The sequence below is a fragment of the Rhamphochromis longiceps genome, linkage group LG19 (assembly GCF_057381845.1).
Source record: "Rhamphochromis longiceps isolate RC_006_pf linkage group LG19, R_longiceps_female_GT1.1, whole genome shotgun sequence".
Classification (NCBI taxonomy): Eukaryota; Metazoa; Chordata; class Actinopteri; order Cichliformes; family Cichlidae; genus Rhamphochromis; species Rhamphochromis longiceps.
Genome location: NC_140575.1, coordinates 3,822,287 through 3,843,792, shown reverse-complemented (window position 1 = coordinate 3,843,792; position 21,506 = coordinate 3,822,287). Strand labels below are relative to the sequence as shown.

Sequence of the window (21,506 nt, the reverse complement as noted above, 5' to 3'; positions counted from 1 at the left end):
GGCCATCCACAAACTGTTCTCGGACCACCATTGCCAGCACGCATCCGTTCCCCTCCAGTGTGATTACTTCACCTCCCTGGCACCATCCCACCACACCCCTGCGACATCCTGTCTTCCTTCTCTCACCCTAACCGGTCGCGGCAGTTGGCCGCCCCTCCCTGAGCCTGGATCTGCTGGAGGTTTTTCCCGGTCAAAAGGGAGTTTTTCCTTCCCACTGTCACCAAAGTGCTTGCTCATAGGGGGTCATATGATTGTTGGGTTTTTCTCTGTATATCTCTTATGTAGGCTCTACCTTACAATACGCCTTGATGCAACTGTTGTTGTGATTTGGCGCTGTATAAATTAAACCCCATTTAATTATCCAATCCTCTTATGTTCACGTCAGTGGAAAAATACAGGCACTTTGTTGGTAGCATTAATCGAATATTCAACCCAATACAAAAAAAAAACCAACCAAACCACACAATGATTCCTCACAAAATATTTAATAACAGAATAAAAAACCGGTTAAATACAAGCATTGTCGAATAATATGAAGCACTTCTTCCTTCACTATTCTATAATGTAACAATATGTAAATCCTACATGTCAGAGTTTACCTGCATCTTCACAATGAATACATCCATCTGAGGAAAGTTTGCATAACATATATTCTACCCTCTCTGTTGCTGAAAGACCAGCTGTGCTCAAGAGATGCAAGTCATTGGACATGTTGCATAAATTATTAATAAATGCATACGGTTGGATTATGGGATTTGAGACAGGCATTGCATAGGCTTTTCGAAAGGGATACATGCATACATATCATAGGACTGAGTAGAACAGTGCAGCAAGGAGCAATGCCACACAAGTTATTCTTGATTCAGCATACAATGCAACACACATGATAGAAACACGTATGCGTTGTGTTACTATGTAACTCGTATACTGTATGCGTGGTGCCAAATACAGCCAATCCAATCTTTAAGGCTTTGTAACTGGATGCCTTTACTTTTATGTAGTACATATTTTCTTAATTTTTGTGTAAAGCTGCTACATGAAGCAAATATATTGTTGATCACTCAAATAAGTGACAGAAGAAAAAAAACAAATAAAAAACTCTGTCCATTGCTTTTGTTTAATCACCACTGATAAACCAGTGTGAACCACAGTGAAAGTTCAAACTTGACATTGTCAGGGGTGACACTGGGTTCATAGCATACCAGAAAAAGTAGGCCTTTGTGGCATGTGGCCCACATTTTTTTTCCAGGTTTCATAACCAAAAATATGTTATAAACACTAGATGACTCTGTACACACGGCGAGCCTCATATTGTAACCAGGTTCTTGTTGTAACCTTGATATGATAGTACATAAAGTAACAAATCACGAACTGAGATCAAGACTTTTCTATTGAAGTCAGAGGGGTATACAGTTTTACTGTTTAGTCAGGTTTCACCATTTATTTTTTAGAAATGTCAAATATGTTCAAAGTTGGACTAGAATGTACACTTTACACACTTCAGCAGTGCTTGCCACTTGATAAATGTAAATAAATTCTGAGAAATTACATAAAAATCTAAATCAGGAGAGAAGTGATTTCCAGCTCGATACGTCATTAAACATGAACACTTGGCCGGCAACAGGAATACCCATCCACCCTTTGGCACATTTTACTCTATTCTGACATCATCAGTGCACTGAGCTATAGACTCTTTTGTTCTTTATTACAAGCAACGCCCACTTCTTTGATCGACTGCAATGGCCTGCTCCCTCTCATTCTCAGTTATTTCAGATGCTGTCCTAAGAAACAGATAAGACAAATGGAACTAGATAAGCATAGCATGACCTGGAGACTTTTTAAGACAGTATTAAAGAGTCCATGTTCCTCCCCAGAAGTCAGAATACAAGGGCGGTCTAATCCAAACTACTGTATTTACTCCAACAGTGACCACATTTAGCTATTCTGCTTTTATGACAAATTAAGGGAATGCATTACTGTGAAAAGTGGCCATGACAGGTATCAGAGAGTCACCAGGAGCTTCTCCTTTACTCTTTACGTAGATGAGCAGAGCATCAGCATGATGATCAACACAGGAACTGTAGTCAGCTGCACTGATGATGTCACAACTTCAAAACACAAGCAAACAGTAAGCATATTGAAACGGGAAAAAAAAACCCAGACTGTCTGCAAATATAATAAAAATGTTCTAAGTGACGATAAAAGTCCTGGAGCTTCAGTGGACAAACCTCGAATTTGTTTACAGGGCTTTTTTTTTGTTAACTATAAAGGCTCTACTTTGAGCCTTTAATATTCCTGTTGACTCAACCTTTGGCAACCATCAGAAATAAAGCTTTTAAATTGCGACAAGGGTTTATTTGAGGAAATATGGTAAGATATTTGTCATTTAAAATGTATAAATGCCAAAGTACCGTGTCTAGCATTGCTGCTATAGTCTTTGGTTTCAGCCTTCTTGTTCAACAATTCTATGTATGAACTGTGACTTTGGCTTATCATGTTGTAATTTCTAAATCTCTCTTTGGTGGATTTAAATGGTCAAACTAAAACAATTCCAGTCAGCTGATAATCAGTCTCCAATCAAACAAGCACTGATCCACGTCTCCTCAAATTTTCAAAGTAAGAAAATTAGATTTATGTGAGTCTGGTAAAAATGATACTAAATGAAAATAAATAAATAAAAGAATCGAACGAATCTAAAAGTCCCAAGCTCAAACTCAAAAGCATGTCAGGACTTGTATTTTATAGATGTTAAGCTTTCTCCTGTCTTCATAGACACTTCACATCTGTAAATGATAATATTAAGAATGACTGATGTGCCAATTAATACTTCTAATGGTGATGGGCAGTTTTACACATGGTTAAGAGATCATGGTTTCATATAGTGAAAAAACCTTAGAAGACATTTAACCATGCAGTGCAGAATGCAAAATGTTGTTTGCATACACACGATGCTCTAGGTTGCACTATTCTTTTAGACTAGATCTGTCACAGAGAGATATGCACTGCAGACTTTAGACTGATCTGAAGTTTGGGTAGACCAGCTCTGTGGTTCTAGTACAGTTACATATGATCTTCAATCACAGGGGAATGCCGGGTCTTAGGTAATCAAGTCAACATTTCCTACATAATCCACAGCCCATCATAGAGTTTTCTGTTGTCAGGAAATCTCCTATGTGGGTGGAGGTCCTTCGTAGCGGAGCATGATGTTGAAGGATCGGGCAAAGTTGTTAGAGAGAGAGCAGCTATTGCCTTCATCCATGAGGGGCAGCAAGAAGGCCAGGAGCAGCAGAGCGAGGAAGAGGAGCCACAGAGGAAGAGCCAACCGACAAACCCGCTGCAGCAGTCCAGGTTTCTGCTGATGAAGAAGTAATACAGGGTTACTGGAACACATAGTTAATCAAACAAATGAATCCCCATTGACACATGTTAAAATGACCAACTATACAGCACTAAAAAGTGTGCTTGCTGCCCAGCACAAATAATGCTTCTGGCCTATTCTTAATTAATCCATTTGGAACTCTCAGAGCTTAAAGTTGGGTTACTTTGACTGAAAAAAGCAGTTGTAGCTAGTTGCTAATAGCAATGTCCCATGCAATTGCATTGCTGGTGCCTCTGTAATGGAGCAATAGCATGTCCAAGTCTACCCGTAAATTTTGGTGAAATTCTAATATTTCTTCTTTTTAACTTTGTTAGGCAGCACATTTGCAGTTCATGAATACTGCTTGCTAACCAAGCTACCCAAGGCTGCTAGCAATACTTGATAACAACACTGCACCATCAGTCATCATGCCTGGTTAAAAATAAACAAAAACAATATAAAAAAAAAAGTCGATATCACAGCAATCAAAACCATGTTTTATTCATCTCTACAGTGTTTTTATTAGCATCTATAACGTGAATGACAACAATGATATAGTTCTGTGATCATTCATCAGCTCTTAAAAAGAGAAAACCTGTTCAACAAGGAAATCTGCACCATTGCAAGCAGAAAGCAGAAGACAGCTCAGTCACACAGTCAGAAACAACACATACCAGAGCAAAATGACTCAGCTCAGGCCTCTGCCTCTTTTTTCTCAGACTTGTTATTCTGTGAATCATGTTTACCGCCTACATCCATCTTTCACCTTCTGAACACTGTATCACCAGCCTCACTGGTGGCAATGTGAAAACAACAAAACTGAGGTCTACACAGTGTAATACCAGGAAAAAGGCAGAAAAATATTTAAGATGCTTTGTATTGGTGTGTAGTACAAATAAAACTTCCCAAAATACACCATTGTTGTACTTCCTCACGTCAGATCTCTGTGCACTTTACTAATAACAATACATACAGATGGCTGAGGGACAAATTGATAGAAAACGCATTAATGAACTGGAATGAAGTCTTTGATAATGATGATGATTATGAGAATATGCACAATGCCTAATGAGCCACAATGGTTTTGTGTCGGGCATCATTGTGTTGTGTTTAGATTCACATTTTATGGTTTTTACTCAATGAAATATTTGTCAATGGAAAAATAGTGTATAGATTATGGTCACTAGTTACCATTTTTTCAACTTTCTGGAAAAAAACCAACCCTCAAATAACAGCAGCTCCTTCAGGACAATAACTGCAACTGAGTAAATGTAATAGCACTGCAGCTGTCTGAAAGGCTTTTCCAATATGTGGCTATTACTGTTAAAAAAGATATTTGGACGTTTCTTTGGTCCACTCTTCTTTACAATGTTGTAGCACTCCACCAACCAGGACTGTATTGTTGCCAGTGCTAAGCCACTCCCCAGTAAAAGACATATGACAGCCTATTTGTCAGAAGGACTCTCAAAGCACGAGAAACAAAATTCTCTGGTCTGATGAAACAAACATTGAACTCTTTGGCCTGAATGCCAAGCCCTCACCAACTCTAAAGAGCAGACCCCCTCCAACCCCCGACAGGGGCCTCAAACTTGCACAGGAGCTCAACAGCTTCTTTGCTTGATTTGAGACCACCCAACCCCCACTCCCCTTGCCCCCCACCTCCCCCTTCTCCCTCCAGAAGCATGAGGTCAGGAGGTGACTGAGAGCAGTGAACCCCAGGAGAGCTGCTGGCCCTGACAGCATCCCAGGAGCTGTGGTTAAAGCCTGCACGGACCAACCGGCAGGGGTCCTCACCAGGCTGTTCTACTTCTCCCTGACTCATGCTCGGGGCTGCGTTCTCAGACTCCTACTGTATGCCCTGTACACATATGACTGTACACCAACCCACCCAACCAATGTCATATCAACAAATATGCCGGTGACCACTGTGGTTGGGCTCATCTCTCATGGAGATGAGAGAGGGTACGGAGCAGATGAAGAGACCTTGTCCTGCTGGTGCTCAGAAAATAACCTGAAGCTGAATGTCCTCAACACAAAAGAACTCACAATGGACTTCAGGAGGTAAAAACAGGTCCACTCCACTCTCATTATAAATGGAAAACGAGTGGAATTTGTCTCCACCATCAGGTTTCTGGGCACCCACAACTCCACCAATCTCACCTGGACCCACAACAACAATGCCCTGGTAAAAAAGGCCCAGCAGCAGCTGCACTTCCTCCATGTCACGATGAACAATAACCTAGACCAGAAGCTGCTGCTGGCCTTCTATCGATCCTCAGTAGAGAGCGTTTTCTCCTAATTTCTGGGTGTTTGGTATGCAGAGGCCATAACTAACAACACAAAGGCTGTGTAGAGGGTAATTAACAGTGCCCCCCCCCCCCCCAAAAAAAATCATAGACTGCCCTCTGCTGACCCCTGGAGGCCATTGTATGATTCTCCTGTCTCAGGAAAACCAGGGCTAAAGTTGACATCTTGCATCCTGCCCACCACCTGTTTGACCCGCTGCCCTCTGGTTGGCACCTCATGTCAATCAAGTCCCACACCTCCAGACTCACAAACGGCTTCTTCCCCTGGGCTATTTGGCTGTTACTAAACACTATCCCCTGACTCCCCACCCCCGCCTATTCACCTCACAAATCTGAGCCATGGTTAAGAGTAACCCCCATCACTCTGGCCGCTCACACATGGACTAAGTCTGTTCTTTGCACTACTTCCAAGCACTTTGCAACTTTTCTCTAATGTGTGCTTCTCTCTCTCTTTTGTATATTTCCCTCTCGATTGTATATATTTCTACTATTTGCTATTTATTCCAGCTGTCTACTATTTATTTTATTCCAACAGAGCTGGTTTGGGGCACCCACAATTTCGTTATACATGTACAATGACAATAAAGGGCTATTCTATTCTAGTCTATTCTATTGATCAGTGGCCACTGACCACTAATCAATGATCATTAATCAGTGGTCATGAGAACTGGATGATCTTGGATTGTCTAAGAATTTCATCTCTGCTTTCCACAATGATGTGGTTCTGTCGGCTTCATCGGGTCGTGACCTCCAGCTCGCACTGGAGTGGTTCCCCGTTGAGTGTGAAGCGGCAGAAATGTGAATCAGCAAGTCTGAGGCCATGATCCTCAGCCAGAAAAGGGTCAGAGACGAGTTGCTGCCCAAAGTAGAGAGTATACCCCGTTTTTGTTTACAAGTGAGGCAGCAGGAGATTGAGAGGTAGATCACAGTAGAGATGGTTCGGGCATCTGACAAGGATGCCTCCTGGTGAGGCGTTCTGGGCATGTCCCACTGGGAGGAGGCCCCGGGCAGACCCGGGACACACTGGACAGATTATATCTCACGCTGGCCTGGGCTTATCTGCTCAGGGTGCTGCTCCCACGACCCAGCCCCAGATAGGCAGAAGGAGAAGGATAGATGGATGGATGGACTTTTGCACAATATACGATTTTAAATAATTATAACAAATAAAAATATTAAGTTGCAACTAAACGGAAAAGAATATAGGCCATTATCATAATTCAGAAAGAAACCTAAACAAGTAACAAACCAGAAAACAAAACAGCCTAAATGAAAGTTCTACCAGTCTCAGAGAAAATCTCCACCTTTGCAGGAAGTTTGTGCACGATTAAATAATTTTTCTTTAATTTTCTTTTAAATTGTAGCTGTCCAAGAGAGTCCAGGCTTTGTTGATGAATAAAGGTGGTCATTTATATTGCCACATATGCTGTTTTTTCATGTATATTTTAGTGAATATCCTTGCAAAATATAAACAAAAGCGGGTTACTCAAAAGCTTTGCACAGTACTCTCAATACAGTATATTCTAACAATGGCATTTCTGATTTCTATGACCTCTAAGCCAAAAATAAAAACATCCCTGAAATATTTCATATATTCACAACATTTTTTGAAATGATTTATGTTAGAAAAACAAACAAAAACAAACAAAATTCAAAATCAACAAAGTTAACTTTTTGTGACCAAGTAATATATCACATGATGCGCTCACCTGAACTGTTTTTTATACCCCAGCCTTAACAGTTACTTGATTTCAGCACAAAAATGTTGTTTTCTTGATTTAGTAACAAATCTTCATAATCACATTTTTCGTTTTAATCAGTTGTTAAATCTATTTAGAACAATTTACATGTACAAGCTGGAGTAGGTAGCCCACAGACTGTGATATTTTAATCTTCCAAGACTTCAACCAACTCTGTAACTAAAGTGAAAGAAATATTTTTTGACCGAGGATGCTTGTAGTTGTCATTTGAACATATCTGAACTCTGCTCTTACCTTTCGAGGTGGTGCTGCAATGGCTGCATCCTCCTGAGTGGCTGAGACTCTCTGCAGAGAAAAAAAACCTGCCCGTTATTTTACAGTGTTTTACCAGACTGTGCGCTGTGTCCTTTAGGATTATATGTTTTTATTTATATAAATGTTTTTATATAAACAGCCGTGTCTCAATACCTAGAGAACGTTGTTAAAATGCGTAACTTTAACATCATTACACAGTCCAGTGAAAAAGTAAGGGGACAAATCTCTTGTATGTCACATAAGTTAAGAAACCATCATAAAGACAGCAATAAATGTGAGACTAGCAAAGAACAGCAATAACAGATTGTTTAAAATCAAACAACTACATTTGGGCCCCGGATACCTGCTGTATGTATGCAGAAACCAGTCTGTTACTTTTTACCTCACCTTTCTCCTGTTATATGAAATATACTTTGTTTTTGTTTACAAGATGGATGGATGCATAGTTAACACCATAAGATCCACATAGATTCCATCACAGGGAAAACACAAACATGCAAATGTTTCTAATTTGTTAACTAGATATGTCGAGTGTGATTCGGTTTGCAGACCTGAGTAATAAGTTTGCCCCAAGTGCTCTCACAACACATTACTGGTCCTCTTTGCTCTTTCTGGCTTGCCATGGTATGGCGCTTGCAAATCATTCTTACGCTGATGGATGCATCAGCATATTTGGCATGCAGACTAGAGCAGACAGGGGATTGTACCACTAACCTTCTGATTAATAGGCGACCTGCTCTACCGCCTGAGCTACAGCCACCTAGGTGAAGCCTCATCAATACACATCAATTAGACTTTTTCATTCTTACAGCAGAAGCCAAGAAAAATAGTTTCCTGCTAGTTTTGTCTCTATAATGTTCAGAAGCCAGCGGTCCTCTCACCTTGGAACTGATCCTGTTCCTCACATCTCCGACATCCTTGAGCTTAGACTTGTAAAGCATCCAGCGGTAGCGGAGGTCCTCCAGGCCGGCCTCTTCTTTTGGTCCAGTACCAGCCTCACTGCTCTGGCTATCCTGGATCAACAGCTGAAACTGCTTCTGACCCCAGGACAGGTCAGCTCTCAGAGACTGCAACAGGACACAGATTTGACTCACAGAACTAGTTTTAATAAAATAAACAGTACAGGCTTTTCCTGGTGTTTGGATTGCTACTTCTGAGGCGAAATGCAAGATTTAGAACAACAAAACTCAAATTTTAACCACAAGAGGTCAGTATAACAGTGTCTTTTAACTTGCTCTGCAGGCTGATCATTAAAAAAATCTGACTACAATCACTATGCAAAATAATCACTTTGACACGTGAACAATTGTTATGCAAGATTATACAAAGTTCTAAAACCATAGCCACTCAGCAGATGAAAAAAACCACGAGGTCTGGCTCAAGGTGAACCAGAGGTTCTGTTAGAGCTTCATTGTTATGGTAAATGTGGGTCTTCAGGCAAAACTGTTGCTGACATGTGGAATTCTTTCCCACAGTATCAGAGAGTGCAGTACTTTGAAAACATGCTGTAAAGATTCTGACTCTTGCATGGATAAAGAATGTGGGAGGACTGGTATTCACCCTGATGCAGGAAACTAGTATGGTTACTCCATTTTTTTCCTGTGACATGGCTTATACTGTTTTCTACATGGTCTAATCTACTCGTGTATTTACATATCAGGTTCCTTATTACAGCCTTACACACTATGATATGTCTATGCAGACATAAAAGAGTGTTGACACAAACAATAACATTGATGTGAAAGGCTCTTCTTTGCATTTTCAAACACTGGCTGGAAAACATCTGAGCTACACATGGGTACGGTGTTGTACCCATGAGACCTTCTCAAGAGAAACAACTGGAACCTTAATAAGTGAAATATGACGCCCTTAACAACCGGCTCTAGTAATAACTGACTGATAGCTAATATACCAGCAATAAATAACAGGCTTTAACACCCTCAGATTTAATGATGTAGTTCTAAGCGATATTCATTGTCAGCCTAATGTAGCACATCCCTCTCCTTTAATATCAGTTTCAGTCTGCATAATGTGCAGTCATTAGAAAACAAAACTTGTTTTTGTAATGACAACATTATTTACCATAATAACCAATCAGCCTCAATCAATCAGACTTGGCCCCTGCCTTTCCCTGCACTGTCACAAGGTACCGGATCCCTGCAGGGCTGTATTCTCTGCCTCCTACTGTACACCTATGACTGTACACCAACGATGGGTGGGTCATCGCTGATGGAGATGAGACAGCGTACAGAGCCGAGGTACAGAGTTAGTCCCGCTGGTGCGCAAGAAATATTAAATTATAATAACACACTGGACAATGTGAAGAGCAGTTTCAGCAACAGGTTCCTTTAACCTGGCTGCCTGAGGAAAGCTACAGGAGGTCATTCCTTCCCGCTGCTATCGGACTGCTGAATTCATCCACTTGGGTCAGATCCACACATGTGGAACAGAATGAATCACACCTCAATGCACCCTGTCGCTTTTGTAGACTGCAACATATATTTGCACACATACTTGTCCTTTTATATTTATAAGTATATTTATATTTACTCCTCTATCTCAATAGTCTTCTTAATACTTATCAATATCTGGTTCTACGTTTCGTTTTATATGAGTGCTTGACGTTTGTTGCTATGACAACTCAGTTTCCCTCTGGGATTAATAAAGTCTGATTCTGAAGTTGCAGTGTGTTGGGCTATCCATGTACTCACATCAGTTTTTAAAGCTGGAGGTCTGTCACTGAGGACTGAAGGCAGATTTGGATGTTGGGACTGTAGACATGTACTCTGGACTGAGCTTCTCTGTTTGCACAGTTTTCCAGTCACGCTCTTTATCTTCAGTAACATTTCAGAGAGGATTTTCTTGTGTACTTAAAGCAGGACGCTGCTGCATGAACTAACCTGCAGTTGTTTTAACCTTTATTTAAAAATTTTCAGCTATGTCTCTTATTTCTTCATTGTTAACTTTACCGTGATTGTCACTGAATAGTTTGTGCGGTGGACAGTAAATGCTTATCCAGCTTTTCACCCCTTCCGCCTGTGAAAGCCTTCTTACAACAGACGTGTTTAGTAGGTTACGCACATCTTAAGAGGTTTATTTACTGCTGTTGCCGACTGCACTGACACAAACAACATCCAGAAATTCAAATATCCAGACCGAATGTTTTCAAAATGCAAAACATTTCACTAAAAGTTAACATTCTGCACTGACCAATTTTTATTACTAGATTGCTAGTTTTTGCAAGTTTCTGAATGGGCCTCATTACTGTGACACAGCTGTGACAATCACCAGGAGACATGACGGTAATTTCAGCACAATCAATATTGACTGAATGAAGCATGTGAAGCATGTGGACACAGCACCACAAATCTGAATAGAAATGTGACATCTGAAAAATATGAACACTATGATCTACTGCGAGTTGGTCTGTGACAACAACATTTGCAACAGTGTGTGTAATAACACTGTGTTACAGCACAGTTTCAGAGATACCGGCTCTCAAAACAAATAATCAAAGTATCAAAAACATAGTCACAATAAAAAAATCAATAAAAAAATCAATAAATAATGAACTGGTTATTCAGAAAAATCCACTGTAGATGTGTTTTCTGATACCAACACATCTACAGTCTGCAGAGAGTTTATTATACTAGATTATTTAGATATGAAGCCCTGCTGTTCTCCTTCCAACAGCTTCATTCTCTCTTGTTGACAAAATCCTCCGTCTAGCTAGATGTGCTGCATCAGAGAGATTTTGTTCTGAAGCTCAAACAGTCTGTGCTACCTTTTCCAACATCATACCAGTAAAATTATAGTCTGTGATTCATTGGCTACGTTGTAAAAGGTGTAAACACATGTATGTTAGCATTTTAGACCTATAACTGCAGTGTGTGTCTTCACAGTCCCACCATAACAATAAACAATTGCAGCCAGGCATACATTATGCAAATTAGGGCAAATCTCAGATGGATATGAGAGAAATCTTTTTTTTCTTAAACAAAAATATCACAATACAAGGATTCATTGATTAATTCATCAGTTTTTTGCTTCAGTGCTTCATTTAACACGAGGCTGTGTGGAGCGTAGTTTCTCCCTCCTATTTAAGAGGTTTCCATGATGACAGAGTATAGACAATTTTATTTTACGCTTGAACATGTTTTTAAAGTGCTGAACACACATAAAATATTTCCCTTAACTTCTGATTGGGCAAGACCTCAATTTGGGTAGCCTGAGCTAAATCCAGCCTAACCGGTGACCACCACCTGTCCTGGCATCTTTCTGCAACAAAAACGTCCTGACTGTTTGCACATTCACAAGCTCACCTTGAGTGTATCCTGCTTGAGTCTGACATCTTTGGCGCTGTGTGCTGCTCCTTTGGAGCTGAGAATCTCAGAGAGGAGTTCATTCTGTTTGAACAGCCAAGAATCAAACTCCTTCCTCCTGGATTCATGGTGTCCTTGGCTCCCCTGGAAAACCCCAAACAAGTAATGAAACATTTACATGCACACTAAAACACCTTAGTTAAAACACCAAGTGAAAAATGAAAACCATTTAAAACCCAGATTAGTGATTTAATAAAATTTTAAAAATCTATTTTATATTAACACACAAACTTGAACTTATTTTATATGTAGAAAATGCATTTTCAGATTGCCAAAAAGTCTCTCAGTTTTAGTGTTCCAGAGTATGAAAGTATGTTACCAAAGTATTTTAAAGTGTATAAGTTGCGTCTTTGTTGCCAAGCATATTGGGCCTTAGAGTAAATGTAAAAAAATTGAAACAATTCATTGATTTGTAGATCTCAGAAACCTATATTTTATTCACCTTAGAACATAGAAGACATGTCAAATGTTTATTAAAAATATTAGCATATTTTGAATGTGAGGGCAGCAACATGAAACTCAAAAAATACCGGCAACCGCCAGCGCTACCCCTCAGCATCGTAGTCGACACACCTATGGTATTAGTTATTAAATTCACAAGGTCTTCAGAAAACATGACGTCTGACCTCAAGGTTGAGGACAATGAGATTCAAACTTGCCTGAGATTTTTAGCAGCTGCACCTATGACCTTATATCAACATAAAACATTTGGCGCACAATGAAATATAAAATATGAGGAGGAGGAAGACCCTGGACTGCTGAGCAGCTAAAATCCTCTATGAGACAAGAATGGGATAATTTTCCTCTCCCACAAGTTCAACAGTTGCATATGGACTATTGGTAAAAGAAAAAGGAACACCACACAACTTCTTTGAGATGTGTTGTGGGCAACAAATTCAAAATGTTCTTTTCTTAAAATTAGTACACTTTCTCATTTCAGATGTTTGATATGTCTTCTATGGGTTTCTGAGGTCTGCAAATCACTGACTTCTGTTTTTATTTACATTTTACAAAGCAGCCCAAATTTTTTGGTGTATCAGTGATTGTACTGGTGGTTCAGAGAAGCATTTTCTTTCCCATGATAGAGGCAAACCCAAAACAACCAGTTAGTGGCTTCAATTGTGGGAGGACTGAATAATGTGTTTCACACATAAACCCTTTTTGGAATTGGTTTATAAAAGTCAATGATGTTGTGTGTTTATTGTTTGTATTAGATCAGTTTGCATTGACGGTTTTGGTTATTTAGTTATGGAACATCCATCCATCCATCCTCTGCTTATCCTTGTCAGAGTTGTGGAGGGCTGGAGCCTATCCTAGCTTTCTTAGGCCGAGAGGCAGGGTACACCCCTGGACAGTTTGCCAGTCTGCCGCAGGGCCAGTTATGGAGCATCTAGTGCTCCATAACTGATATAGTGCACTGATACTTGGGCACTATAGTAGCATACAAAACATAACAGTAACTTATCCAGGAAGTTGCTGTAAGTTAGCTTGGTAGAAAAAAAACAAAATCCTGCACAACAGTACCATTGAGTATTGAACTGGTGTTGCTGATGCTTTCTTGGCTGAGGGTCTTCTGATCTCTCCCACTCCTCCTCCTGAGATGAGGCATCCCCCTGCTTCTGTGCTGTCATCTCCAGAGCTAATCATTGGCGGCTGAGGATAGCTGGCCTGTGTAAATAATACTGCTTCCTCTCCGTCTTCTGCCAAGACACTGCTGTTACCTCCTATTGGCTTGTCATTGGAGACTCCCTGCTCATGGCCAGAGAAATCTACTTCATCTGTTTTGAAGGTCAGTGCACTTCCCTTGACTTTACTTGATGAAATAGGATTTTCAACATCAGGTTCAGCCAATATGTGGTAACCTCGTTGGCCCTGGTTCCACCCTTCCTGGCCAGTCATTAATGCCTCCTCCCTCCCTATCATTGCCTCCGACTTTCCTCCAAGTGCATGCATAGAGCCAGACGTCTTGGCAAAGTCAGACTCTCTCTGCTCTTTGGAACTGTTCAACAACCTGAAAGACAAAGAAATCCAGGTTTCATGCTGTCGTAACTCGTCAGTGGTACCAGTGGACAGAAACTTTCATGTCAAACCTCAGTGCATACTTTAAACACAAAACCTGATTTCTTGGTTGTTTTGATATATATTAAAAAACAACATTTAGGAAACAGATCTGTCAGAGTGAGCCAAACCTAACTGTTTGCCATCCTTTTCTCAAAATTTATGCAGCGGGGACGGTCTTTCGTAGTTTAGAGAGACTAAATCTAATATAAGACACTGAAAGCATTTAGAGCATTAAGAAACAAAAAACACAACAAAAAATAAGCAGCAAATATTTGAGTAGACATCTACAGCCAGCTAAGACGGAGAAACAAAAGCTACAGACACTGGTGTCATCAGTTACTAAACAAATAACCATGCTGTGTCTTTGTACTCTTTTAGGTAAACTGAGGGTTTAGAGACATTTCTGCAAACAGCCAGCCTTGATAGGACGGGTTTGTTGAAACACATTTATAATTAAAAAATGTGTCTATGAAGGACTCAAGCAGCAGCTAGTGCTGCTAAGATGTGTCCTTTTGGTATAGACAAGGCCAGAGCGATAAAGGAAAACAAGCTAGGAGCAGTATTGTGATAATACCACATACTGTGTTAGTACCACACACTAAGCTAGGCTGAAAAAAGGAACTGCTGTGTGCTTTTCTTGTACCTGTGCAGATTCAGACTCATTTCGTACAGGGCCAACCAAGAGTCTTTTAGGCGCTTCATGTCTCCAAGAATATGGACCTGCCCCTCCTCAGAAGTCTTCTTTAAAACTCCCTGACCCTGAATATCCACCTGCTGCAGCTGGAGCTCCTTCTCTGGGAACTCTCCCAGTGCTCTCTGTGGAAAAAGGGAAAGAAATACTTATACATAGCGGACAAACTAGACAAAATATATTTTTGTCTTAGCACTAAAGCCACAGTATCTTCTTTTATTCCACTTGCTTCAGTGATGCATGTCTCATTTTTATCAGTGATACAAAGTCAAATAAAATACCAATGTATTCCATCCATATTCCATATTCCATAATGCTACTCTGCTCATGAGTAAAGCTTTGTCCACATTGGTAGCGATTTCCTCATTGCACATCTCTTTCAGCAGAGCTCGTTAACAATTGGACATTCTAGCTCCCAGCTGCCCAAGTAACCCTCTAATGCATTTACTATCAGCCCACAGTCTTTCTATGGTATCTGGTTGTTGGGTTGCTGTGAATCACTTCCTTTGTGGATGCAGCTGAAACGCACTCCCATTACCACTGGGACCACCGTTACCTTCACCCTCCACATCTTCTCTAGCTCTTCTCTGAGCTCTTAGTAATTCTCAAGCTTCTTATGTTCCTTCTTCCTGATATTGCCGTCATTCGGTATTGCTACATTTATCACTACGGCCATCTTCTTCTGCTTGTCTACCACTATGTCCAGTTGGTTAGCCGTCACCAGTTTGTCCGTCTGTATCTGGAAGTCCCACAGGATCTTAGCTCGGTCATTCTCCACCACCCTAGTGCGCGTCTCCCATTTGGACCTCGGGACTCGGCACAGATGTTTCTTCTCACTTGGTTATGGCGTTCCATGTACGGTATGCCCTGCCTGCTAGCATCTTACACCCTGCTGTTATGTGCTGGATTGTCTCAGGGGCATCTTTACACAGCCTGCACCTGGGGTCTTGCCTGGTGTTGTAGACTCCACCCTCTAAGGATCTTGTAATTAGCACTTGTTCTTGTGCTGCCGTGATTAGTGCCTCTGTGCTGTCTTTCAGTCCAGCTTTATCCAAACACTGGTAGGATTTATGGATGCCTCCTTCTTCTATCTGCTGGTGGTACATACCATGCAGGGTCCTGTTCTTCCATGATGGTTCCTCCTCTTTCTTGGGTTTCTGCTGCCTGAGTACTGAGCACCCGTTGTTTGGGATCTTCCTAATGTATTCGTGGATGTTCGTTGTCTTATCCTCGACTGTGGTACTGACACTCACTAGTCCCTAGCCTCCTTCCTTCCACTTAGCATACAGCCTCAGGACGCTGGACTTGGGGTGAAACCCCTCCGTGCATGGTCAGGAGCTTCCTGGTCTTTATGTCAGTAGCTTCTATCACCTCCTTTGGCCAGCTTATTATCCCAGCAGGGTAACTGATCACGGGCAGGGCGTAGGTGTTGATAGCTGGGCTATGGATAGCCCAGATCTTGTTCTTACCGTTCAGCTGACTTCTCAGGACTTGCCTGACCCTCTGCAGGTACGTGGTGCTTGCAGCTTTCTAGCCTGTGGGATCCCCAGGTACTTGTAGCTGCCTTCTATGTCTGCACAAGTTTCCTCAGCCAGTAGGCGTGTACCATGTCAGGGCCTGGTGCTGTCTAACTCTTATAAATGGACTGGTTCTTATATAGCGCTTTATACAACTTGTGCATTAACCCATTAGCACTTTAAAAGATATTACTGTTTGTGTTCTTTCTTGGGTGGTGCGTGAGTGGGACCAATTTCTTTTTGCGTTCAATGCACGCCGAGACTAAGAACGTAACATGAATTGGGGGGCTCATCCATCCTTTTTTTTTGTCTCGTCGGGTTGACTTGGAGCGTGAGCTTGTTCGTTCTTTGTTTGTTGCCATTGTCGCGGGTAGGTTACCAGTGTCCTTTGTTGGCTCTGTTTTTCTGGTTGGCAGTTTTATCTTGTGTGGGGGGTATGTGTTAGTATGAAATTTAAATTGGAGGATTTCACTTTAAGTCCAAATGAGGAAAAGTTGAACAGATGTAAAAAGGATGACCTCATTCTTATTGCCAATTTCTTTGATGTGACTGTGCCATTGAATGCAAAGAAAAAAAGAGCTGAAAGAGCTCCTGTGTGTTAAACTGCATGAAAGGGGGTTGTTTGGTGAGCCAGCTCCTGTGGAAGGAGTTGAGCTGGGAGCTGTTGCTGGTATTCCTGCCCCACTGAAAAATCTCCCTCCTCAAACTGGCCCTTCTGCAGACGAGCTGCAGTTAACACTGCGCATAAAGGAGGCTGAGTTAAAAAAGCAGCAGTTGGATGGCTTCCATGCACTTAAGGGTGAGGGCTCTGGAGATGCCAGTCCTCTTACACCTCCGCAGTCACCACCTCCGCAGTCACCACCTCCGCAGTCACCATCCCGTAAGCCAGAAGACAGCTTTGATGTAAGTAGGCACATCAAATTAGTCCCAGCATTTAGAGAAACTGAGGTAGACTCTTATTTCACAGTGTTTGAGCGCATTGCAGGTGCACTACACTGGCCAAAGAATGTATGGTCTCTTTTACTTCAGTGAAAATTGGTGGGGAAAGCTCAAGAGGTATGCACAGCTCTTTCACGTGAGGACAGTTTGGACTATGACGTTGTCCTGCGTGCATACGAGCTTGTGCCAGAGGTTTATAGGCAAAAATTTAGGAATATGAAAAAATCTGCCACCCAGACTTATGTGGAGTTTGCCAGAGAAAAGAAAACACTGTTCGATAAATGGTGTCACGCTACCAAAGTAAAAACCTTAGATGACTTGTGTGAGCTGGTGTTGTTGTGGAAGAGTTCAAAAGTCAACTCCCAGAAAAAGCGATAACCTACTTAAACGAACAGAAGGTTACAACCCTTGCCGCTGCTGCTGTACAGGCTGATGATTTTCCGCTGACACACAAAAGTGTGTTTACACCTCCTATTCACAACACACCAGGTTCAGTTAGCCCAAAAAACAGGTCTCCAAAGAACACCCGTCGTACCACCACCGCATCCACTGAAAATAGAGAATGTTATTATTGCCATGAGCAGGGATACCTCATTGCTGCTTGTTCCGTTCTCAAAAGAAATCAACAGTCTGAGAAGGGTAAATCTCCTTCCCCAATAAACCTTCTACAGACCAAACTTCATGTCTTAGAAGGTGTGACTGTAATTAGAGCAGGGCGATATGGCCAAAAATATTTATCACGATATATATTTGAAAATTTGCGATAACGATATAACCGACGATATAATTGATGCGAGACAAAATACAACTCCACAACATTACTAGCGCAAAAAGACAACCTTCCATTTATTTTCACTTAAACAAGAAGCTGGTTTTTATGTACATTAAAGCTTTATAAAAATATAACAGTGCAAATGCAAATTCCTTGCTGAAAGTTTAACCAAAAGGCATTTCCAGTAGAAATGGGCTGACATATCCTGAGCATAACCATGTATAATATCCACTGAAGTTAAAAAGAGGTGCTTTGCAACATTAAACTGCAGTGTGCAGTACGCATTTTTCGGACCATAAGGTGCACGGGATTATAAGGCACATTAAGCGAAACAAAGCAGTCAGATAAATCAAACTTTATTAAACTCATTCTTCTTGCTTCCTCCACTTCTGTACCATTGATTCATTAATGTTGAATTCTCTGGCAGCTGCTCTATTCCCATGTTGCTGCAGTATATTAATGACTAACCTCGTATTGTGGATGGATTATCTCAGTTGTTCTCCTGACTGAAGTTTGGTCCGTTTACAGCATCCTGCCATGCGATTGCATTTGTCTCTAACCATGAAGAACCTTCACGTTAACTTTTATAAGTGGAAAAGTGTTAGTGTTCGTCCTCCAGCTTCACTGTTTATGTTATGCTAACATAGCTGTGTCGCTAGTGATCACGTAGCACATCATTATATACCAGCTAGCCCAACTTCAGTAACCCTACAAACGTCACTGCTGTTTAGTTTCCTGTCTTCATTTATGTTGGAAGTGATAGCAGAGCTGTACGTTTGATTTTTTTCAGAAATCTCTCAGTCAGAACATGCAATATCATGCTTAGGTAACTAGCGAAACTAGCGAGCTAACTTCCGCTAACTTCCTGCTAACTTCTAACTCCGTTAAATGTAATAACTTTTGTTTTCATGGATGCCTGGAAGTTAAACTTCATAGTTACACCTGGTAAAGCAGCAATGCTGATCGTTTTATTAAAGATGAAAGAATTTAGACAGTTTTTAACTCTAAGTGATGCTGCAGTGTTGTTTGACCTGAAGGATACGGAGTTTAGGACCCAGATTACTCCCAGATTTAAGAGCATCTTAGTCCGACAAATATGACAATAACAACGGCCGCTTGCATGTTCTGCAAAAAAATGTGCTTTGTTGTGTATCTGATGGACAAACACCAAACCAGTTCCACATCACGGAAGTTGCACCATTTTTACAAACCAATTCTGGTTCATCTGTTTCACTCAACAATCGGCCATGTGCGTATGAAAACAAAGGCACTGCGCACGCGCGTTTTACTCCCATTCTATCGCGATATTTCATTTTCCTATCGTTGCCTAACATTATACCGGTATTACCGTGAACGGTATAATATGGCCCAGCCCTAACTGTAATTCGAAGTGATAAAGTAGATAAAGAGTTCAAGCCTTGTGTGTCAGAAGGTTTTGTTTCATTATTGGGAGAAGAAAAGAGGGTTCCTGTCAGTATTTTGCGGGACACTGGTGCAAAACAGTCGCTCATTCGTGAGTGTCTTACCGTTCTCAGCTCAATCCTATTGTGGTGCCGATGTGTTAGCGTGGGGAGTTAGAATGTGTGTAATGCGTGTGCCTTTGCACTTTGTGCAGCTCTCGTCTCAGTTTGTGTCGGGTGAAGTTAAACTTGGTGAGCGACCCCAGTTACCGGCTGCAGGCATTGACATCATCCTTGGAAACAATCTAGCTGGCTGCAAGGTTTTTCCGTTGCCTGAGGTAGTCGAAACACCAGTTACAGACAACAGTGGTTTTGATCTTGTCACACCAAACTCTGTTCCTTTGTTTCCTGTGTGTGCTGTGACACGTGCGCAGGCAAACAAACATGGAAACTTGGTGGCTCTTAGTGACTCTTTCCTGAGTGATTCAGATCCAACAAGCGCACCACCCGACTGTGAAAGTACCCCTGTTTCAGTAGAGCTTCAGCCTGATGAGGAAGCTATGACACTCTCAGTAGATAAAGAGAAGCTTATAGAAGCCCAGAGAAATGATGAAAGCTTGTCATCCTGTTGGGCTTATGTGAAGGAACCTGGGAAATCTGCATCTTACCTCATTGAAGATTGTGTGCTGATGCGCTACTGGACTCCCAGTTCTGGCTGCACCCATGAGGGAGTGCAGCAAATTGTTGTTCCGCAGTCATTCCGTTCCCAGGTCCTAAGCTTAGCACATGACCACATCATGTCCAGTTACTTGGGAATCACAAAAACATACAACCGTATCCTCTGTTACTTCTTCTGGCCTGGTCTTAAATCTGATGTAGTAAAATTCTGCCGCTCATGCCATACATGTCAGCTTGTAGGTAAACCTAATCAGGTGATTCCTGTCGCACAGTTGCAACCCATTCCAGTCGTTGGAGAACCATTTGAGCATGTTATTGTTGATTGTGTTGGTCCTCTTCCAAAAACAAAATCCGGAAACCAATACCTCCTCACCATGATGTGCACTGCCACCCGTTATCCTGAGGCCATTCCGTTGCGCTCATTAAAAACCTGTGGGATTGTGAAAGCACTTGTTAAGTTCGTTTCTACCTTTGGACTGCCTAAACGCATCCAAACAGATCAGGGCAAAGTCATGACAGAGCTCGGTGTTAACCATCACACTTCCAGTGCGTATCACCCGGAGAGTCAGGGTGCATTAGAAAGGTTCCACCAAACTCTGAAAAACATGCTTCGCAAATTTTGCTCCGAGTCAAGCCGTGAGTGGGATGAGGAGTTGCCACTACTGTTGTTCGCCGTCAGGGAGACATGCTAGGAGTCTTTGGGGTTCAGTCCAGCTGATTTCGTTTTTGGCCACACTGTGCGCGGTCCGCTATGTCTTTTGAAAGAGAAATTTCTCTGAGATAGGCATCGTCCAAGAGAAAACATTCTGGACTATGTTAGTTTGTTTAGAGAGAGGCTGCACAATGCCTGCAATTTTGCTCGTGACGCGCTAGCAAAGGCTCAGGTCAGAATGAAAACCAATTTTGATAAAAAGTCTGTAGGGTTTTTTTTTTTTCTTCTTAGGGGGTGGACACCTGGGCGTGCCTACTGAGTAGTTGGGTGGAGTCTCTTCCTGTCCTGAGATTGGTTGATTGGTTGATCACCCCCAGTATTTAACCACCAAATGACAGCCACCTGGCCCCCTCTCTCCTAGCCTCCACGATCCAACAAAGGACCTGTGATTTTGATTTGTTTGTGTCTTTGCCCATTGATTTGCAAGTATAACCAAATACAACCTTTTTGTGTGTGTGTCTGGCGTTAGAACCTTAATCTTGTAAATAGATTTGTAAAGTAGCAATTGTGGAGTTTTTTTCACCTTCTATATATTGTCCACTGGAGCAGCCTAGTAGGTGTGAGAAGCCATTTTTGTTGATTAAGTTTTCTCCTGTTTTTCGTTTAAAAAGTTAGGTAAGTGAATTGTCCTATATCTATCTATCTATCTATCTATCTATCTATCTATCTATCTAA

General features: G+C 41.5%; 1 protein-coding gene across 2 annotated transcripts in view; it reads right to left on the bottom strand.

Moving 5' to 3' along the window:
* Nucleotides 1–474: 474 nt before the first annotated feature.
* Nucleotides 475–21,506, bottom strand: part of syne3 (spectrin repeat containing, nuclear envelope family member 3) — a 55,132-nt gene continuing 34,100 nt past the window's right edge. The window contains exons 13-18 of one of the 2 annotated variants that reach the window (XM_085391894.1): nucleotides 14,766–14,938; nucleotides 13,586–14,072; nucleotides 12,002–12,145; nucleotides 8,561–8,746; nucleotides 7,659–7,709; nucleotides 475–3,355 (exon numbers count right to left, since the gene is read on the bottom strand). In XM_085391894.1, coding sequence (XP_085248020.1) covers nucleotides 3,170–3,355; nucleotides 7,659–7,709; nucleotides 8,561–8,746; nucleotides 12,002–12,145; nucleotides 13,586–14,072; nucleotides 14,766–14,938 — 1,227 coding nt within the window. In that variant the 3' untranslated portion in view covers nucleotides 475–3,169. The remainder of the gene's footprint in view (nucleotides 3,356–7,658; nucleotides 7,710–8,560; nucleotides 8,747–12,001; nucleotides 12,146–13,585; nucleotides 14,073–14,765; nucleotides 14,939–21,506) is intronic. The other variant, XM_085391895.1, reaches the window with a different exon arrangement.